At 37.4% G+C, this 6,138-nt stretch overlaps 1 protein-coding gene across 2 annotated transcripts; it reads left to right on the top strand.

The window, feature by feature from the left end:
• On the top strand, positions 21–5,861 carry LOC18613466 (auxin response factor 23). Of its 2 annotated transcripts, XM_007050711.2 has the most exons (14): positions 21–387; positions 811–923; positions 1,361–1,456; positions 1,553–1,609; positions 1,824–1,982; positions 2,355–2,439; positions 2,674–2,764; positions 3,098–3,262; positions 3,347–3,466; positions 3,701–3,776; positions 3,886–4,057; positions 4,208–4,830; positions 5,070–5,260; positions 5,388–5,861. In XM_007050711.2, exons 1-14 carry the CDS (start codon positions 162–164, stop codon positions 5,479–5,481), a joined length of 2,268 nt encoding a protein of 755 aa, XP_007050773.2. In that variant the 5' UTR covers positions 21–161; the 3' UTR covers positions 5,482–5,861. The 2 variants fall into 2 exon arrangements, with proteins under 2 accessions (XP_007050773.2, XP_017969856.1); XM_018114367.1 differs by lacking the exons at positions 21–387; positions 811–923 and adding an exon at positions 1,012–1,272.

The raw sequence follows: 6,138 nt of genomic DNA, 5'->3' as shown, positions 1-6,138 counted from the left end.
GGGGAGGGGCGTGTAGGGAGCCGGGGGGGTACTTGGTGGTGGGGGGTGAAAGAGAGTTGTTTGACACGGGACCGCCTGATTCTTCAGGACTTCTTCTGTCAACTTTTGTCATTTTGTTATTTATTTACCAAAACTTACATACACGCACGCCCCATTTGCCTATGCTCTTTCTCTTCTCTCTTTCTCTCTTGTTACTTATTTGCTGCATTTTCCTTATTCTGGGAAAGAAGGTTTCTTTCTTTTATAGTGTATCATCTTTTTGGATATATAGAAAAGAGAGAAAGAGGGAGATGTATGGTGAACGGAATGGTGTGAAGGCTAAGGTTACTTCTCAGTCCAGAAAACATATCGACGTTGATGGCTTGCGTCGACCTCCAAACAACCAAGGTTATCAGTCATCTCTTCACATTTTATTCATTCCCTTTATAAACCTTTGTAGACTTTGGGTTTTATTTTACCCTTAACTATTTATCCCAAGTCCCAAAACTTGTTTATAAACCATGTTCGTTAAACTTGACTGCTTCTTTTATCGTTCACTGTGGAATTATGAGATGCATATCCTTTGTTTTCTTTGCTTGAACTTGTTGGACTAAGATTATTATTCATAGAAGTCACAGACAGCATTTTTTTTTGTTCTTTCTTTTGTATTTTGTTTGAACCTCATTTGTTTTCTTGGTTCCGAGCTACAGGCTCTTTATAATCAGTTGAATGGGTCCCTGAAGTTTTAATCAATTTGTTCATCACTGATCAGTAGAACTGGTTCGTGTTTTGGTCTTTTGTGTTTTGAGGCTTGATTTGTTGTGAAATCAGGAGAAAAAGATGATCTGTATGTTAAACTATGGCATGCATGCGCGGGTCCTTCTGTTTATGCGCCACGCGCTGGAGAAAAAGTTTTCTATTTCCCTCAAGGTCACATGGAACAGGTTCTATTCCCTTTATACCTTGCAGTTTTCTTTATCTGGTTAAACATTTGTTCTAATCTCCTTAAACTAACACCAGTTAATTAAGGCCTTTTTTCTTTTTAACTTGACACATAAGAGAAATTGAACCATCCCATTCTGCAAAAGGATAGAAAGAATCATAACCTTAAGGTTGATTTCAGCAACAAGATATATGAGACGATAGCATGTCACATCGAATAGGGAAAGTTCATTTTTTTATTGAATAAAATAATTACTGTAACGAAGCTCTGATGGTTGTTGGGATTGAAATGGGATGGCTTCCTTTCCAACTGGTTTTTCGGTTTTCCTTCTTGGGCTTTCCTTTAAAGAGGTCTTGTGTTTGATAAAAAATATTTTGCATGGATTAATATTTGCTTGTGTATTCATGTGTGTATTTGATAATTAAGCTTTTGATGCAGGTCGAGGCATATATGAATAAAGATGGGACAATGGAAATGCCCATCTATAATTTACCTTCTAAGATCCTCTGCAGGGTGGTGCACGTCCAGCTTAAGGTATCTGCTAAAATTAACATTTAATTATCACTTAGTGACTTTAATCCGGAACAATGGATAAGTTGGTGTTTTTGATGCTTCATTGCGGGTTTGCAGGCTGAAACTGGCACAGATGAGGTCTTTGCACAAATTACTCTACTTCCAGAGGCAGAGGTTGGTTAGATAGTAATTAATAGATGCTAAGACTTTCTTTCCTTTCATTTACTTTGCTTTAGACTCACCTAGATTATTATATTTTCTTTTCTTTTTCAAAATTTTGATGATGAGGGGAATTTCCTCGATGAGATGATACAGGAATTAGATTCAGTTCAGTATCACTTTATATCCTAATCTTAAATATCATTAATATGCTTTTCTGCCGTAACAGCAAGATGAGCTAAGTATGGAGCATAGAAATTATCAAGCCTTACCTCGAGAAGCTCATCCACGGATCTTGAGCAAGAAACTCACTCCATCTGACACAAACACACATGGTGGATTCTCTGTTCCAAAGCGACATGCTGATGATGGGTGTCTTCCGCCACTGGTTGGTATTTAATCTGTGATTTTTTTGCCTTTTTTGGTGCATTCATGTTCAAAACAGATTACTTTGAAATTTTGAAGCTAGATACTATGCATATAAGAAGCTGCTCCAAAATAAGTGAATCAGGGTTTTCTTGTTCTTTGAACTAATAAAGGGTGCAGAATCAGGTAATCTTGCCAGTCCACCATGTGATCGAATTATTTGTGCAGATGAAAATAGCCAGACGAGTGTCTTCCCAGTCTTCAAGCATAGATATTTATGGTTTTCTGCATAATTCTTTGACTTGTGGAATCAGTTTTACCACATCAAGCAAGTCTTAACTGATCTAATTGGGCCATATCATACATGTGTTATTAAGTTATGCATATGATGCAGGACATGTCTCAGCATACCCCACAGCAGGATTTGGTCGCGATTGACTTGCATGGTTCTGAATGGCGGTTTCGTCATATTTTTCGTGGTACTTAATTTTTCTTCCACCAATCTATTTTTAGTCCTGGGATAATTTAGGCATTACTGTCAGCTCATTGCGTCAAGTGATTATATATGTAGCATTTATAGGCAAAAATTGTTCAGGTACCAACGTTGAGTACCACAATTATCAAAATATGATTTAAATTAGTTAGGGCTATTTGTTGAAGAACCTATTTCATAAAGTAGTTTCCTTATGGACTGTGTTGCTGTACAAATGTAGGTCAGCCAAAAAGGCACTTGCTTACCAGTGGTTGGAGTACATTCGTGACATCAAAGAAGCTTGTTGCTGGGGATACATTTATCTTTCTTAGGTTCTCTCTCTCTCTGCCTCCCTTTGCCTTTCCCCTTCTCTCTCTCTCTCTCTCTCTCCCCACCCCCCCACCAAAAAAAAAAACAAAAACGAAAAAAAGTGCTCAGATTTCTGCACGAACTTTTCTCTTTTGTGCTCTGCATACTGTATGTTCTAGGCATAGTTGTATATGCGTGCTCACATGCATATGATGCAATGATTCAGGGATGTAGTCTTTTGGAGTTATGAAGGATTTATTGTTTTAAAATGTTGCTTAAGACTAAATTTTGGTGTATGCTTTGCATTAAGTGCTTAATAATACAACTAATTACAAGAAAAAATTATTGTTCTCTAGAGGGGATAATGGAGAGCTTCATGTTGGCGTTCACCGAGCAACAACACTAATGAACAATACATCAACATCTGTGATATCTGGTCACAGCATGAGACATGGTATACTTGCTAGTGCTTTCCATGCCTTTTCTACCAGAAGCATGTTTACTATCTACTACCGCCCTTGGTAAGTTGTGACATTCTAATATTCATCCTTATATGTCACACTGGAACTCAAAGAGCAATGCGTTAATTCTTTGCATATTTGCAGGACAAGTTCTTCTGAATTCATCATCCCACTTGATCAGTATATGAAGTCCGCTGAAATTGTTTACTCCATTGGGACAAGATTTAGGATGCAATCTGAAGGCAAAGAATGTGGGGAACAAAGGTGCCCAGCTCTAGCATTTGTGGATAATTTTATCATAATCTTTTACAGAATTCCATTTTTATTTCCTGCATTCACCAGCTACTGAATGGCATAATTCTACAATTTGGATTAGTTTCCTTATTAGTATTTGAAAACCAAGCAAATTAACAAATAGTTGTTGCATATGATTTGATTATTTGGAGTTTGCTTTATTTCCTAGCTCCCTTTAATCTAATACACTCCTCATAAAACCAGAGCTCTTGGCACTATCATTGGCACTGAAGATGTTGATCACATTAGGTGGCCAAATTCTGAATGGAGATGTCTGAAGGTAAAATGTGCCTATTTGCATACATTGTTGCATGGCCTTTGGGTGGAAGATGATTTCTAGTTTGATGTTCATATATTCAATCTATTTATGAACTTGTACAATTTTTTAGGTGAAATTGGATCCCACATCAGATGCAAATTTTCGCCCTGAAAGAGTCTGTCCTTGGAACATTGAACCAATAGAATCCACTAACAGAAAGAAACCTTTCATTTTGCGTCAGCAAAAGAGGGCTCGTACTGATGATGCATCATCCCCTGGGTTTTCTAGCTTGCTTATGGATGGTTGGTAATCCATATTCTTGTCTAGATTCAAGATATACTCTTTAAGGAGATTTCTCTGGATCTGAATCTGGAATATGATCATGTTAGTCTTCTGCTTTATAATATTGTTGGCATACTTTGCAGTTATTAATCATAATTCTTCTTCACCAGGCATGTGGTGTGGCTCAGTTAAATATGAATCTCAAAGTAGCTCAGGGGTCTTGCAAGGTCAAGAAGATGACACAGATGTGAATCAATCCAGTGCGCTAAGACAACCATTGCCACATTTGGTTCTCCCACTACATCCTGATTGTGCCTCAATGCAACCGCAGATGGAGAATCAACTAGAGATTCAGGTTCCGATCTGCAACTCATTTTATCAATGTACCAGCAGCAGAGCACTTTATTCTGGTGGCAAAGTAGCTTGTTTGGGTCTTCATAATAACTGGTCTCCAACATTCTCCTCTTATGGAGTTGATGACGATGCTCTTGCTAGGAGAAAATTTTCAGTTCCATATGTCAATTCTCAGGAATCGAGAACTTTGGAACTAAGGAATGAAAATGAAACTTCACTTTGTGAACCGACCGGTGGTCACAGATGCATGATTTTTGGAGTAAATTTAGTTAATGGTCCACCGGAGCTCCCTTCACGACAAGTTCTCACTTCTAGTGAGCTTAAACGTCTTTGTTCTATTCCTCCAACGTCTCAGTCAAGTGTTTCAGAACCTTCTAAGGTTACATCTAGCAAGCAGTGCAACAACAGTTGCTCTGTCAGCAACCGGAGTTGCACCAAGGTACCGCTGCTTTTCCGGTTAAGTGTACATTTTTGTGAATGCAAGAATGAAGGCCACTTGCTTTGCATACTTGTTTCTTCATGTTCAGGTTTAGGTGAAATTTCTCTGTTTGAGTTGATTGCATAATTAATTGTCGGATGAAGTTGGCAAATGTAGCTCAGTTTTTCTCCAAATTCTCCTATGGTTAAATTGTTCGTTTCCAGAAATTGATTTTTTGAGAATATTCCTTTCTCTTCTAGGTGCTCAAGTATGGGACTGCACTTGGAAGATCAGTTGATCTCACTCGATTTAATGGATATGAAAACCTCATCAGTGAGCTTGATCGAATGTTTGATTTTAAAGGAAGATTGATCAATGGAAGCAGTGGCTGGCATGTAACTTATACTGATGATGAGGGGGACATGATGCTTCTTGGAGATTACCCATGGCAGTTAAGTGCTAAACTAAACACAAAATCTATTCAATAAAGCCCCATCCCCCAACCTCCAAAAGAATGCATTAGTCATGAACTTAATAGTATGAGATTTGCTTTTAATGAGATGTCCTTGCCGTTACAGGAAATTTCAGTACGAGGTCCGAAGGATTGTCATCTGCCCAATGGAAGAAATTGACAGACTGAATCAAAGCTCACCAAATTCAACATCTCAATGAAAGGCCTTTGCTGAAGTCTTGGAAATCACCTGTATGGTGTGTTTTAATGCCATCAACTTCATTTGTTTATTACCAATGCACCCTGTGTGAAATGAAGAAGTTTGTTCTATAAATTATGTTGTTTTTAAAGAGATTCAAGCTATGCATGCTGCATCTCTGAATGCCGCCATGCACATTACATAGATGCAGCTGTGAGCAGTCTCCAAAGATGGATGTTTGCTTTTATGGAATAAAGCAATGGTTATAAGACTATGATATCTGTAGCTAATATGCTTCTTGACACTAGTACCTGTAGATTTAGGTTGTGTAGTCAAGCTTAGCGAAGAAGTATTTAATGAAATCAAAATAAATGCCATCTTTTTGGGTTGTGAATGTTTTAAGTACTTGGTCTTTACCCAAAAAAAGGGCAAGAATTATGGTCCAATGCTCATCTTTCTTTGGAATTAGAGTTCAAAATTGAAAGTGTAATATATTTTTAGGATAAAATATACTAACAGTTTCATCTTTTGATTATAATTACATGTGAATTTATTAATTTTTATATTGAGAAGTGGGCTAATATTTTTAACAGAATATTTCACTCTTTTTTTGATCGAAGAAGCTTGCCTTACAAATCTTTTTTCGTGCACACAATAATTTTTTCACTCTTGTTATTAT

This window comes from Theobroma cacao, chromosome 1 (assembly GCF_000208745.1).
Source record: "Theobroma cacao cultivar B97-61/B2 chromosome 1, Criollo_cocoa_genome_V2, whole genome shotgun sequence".
Lineage (NCBI taxonomy): Eukaryota > Viridiplantae > Streptophyta > Magnoliopsida > Malvales > Malvaceae > Theobroma > Theobroma cacao.
This window is presented reverse-complemented; position numbering and strand designations above follow the sequence as displayed.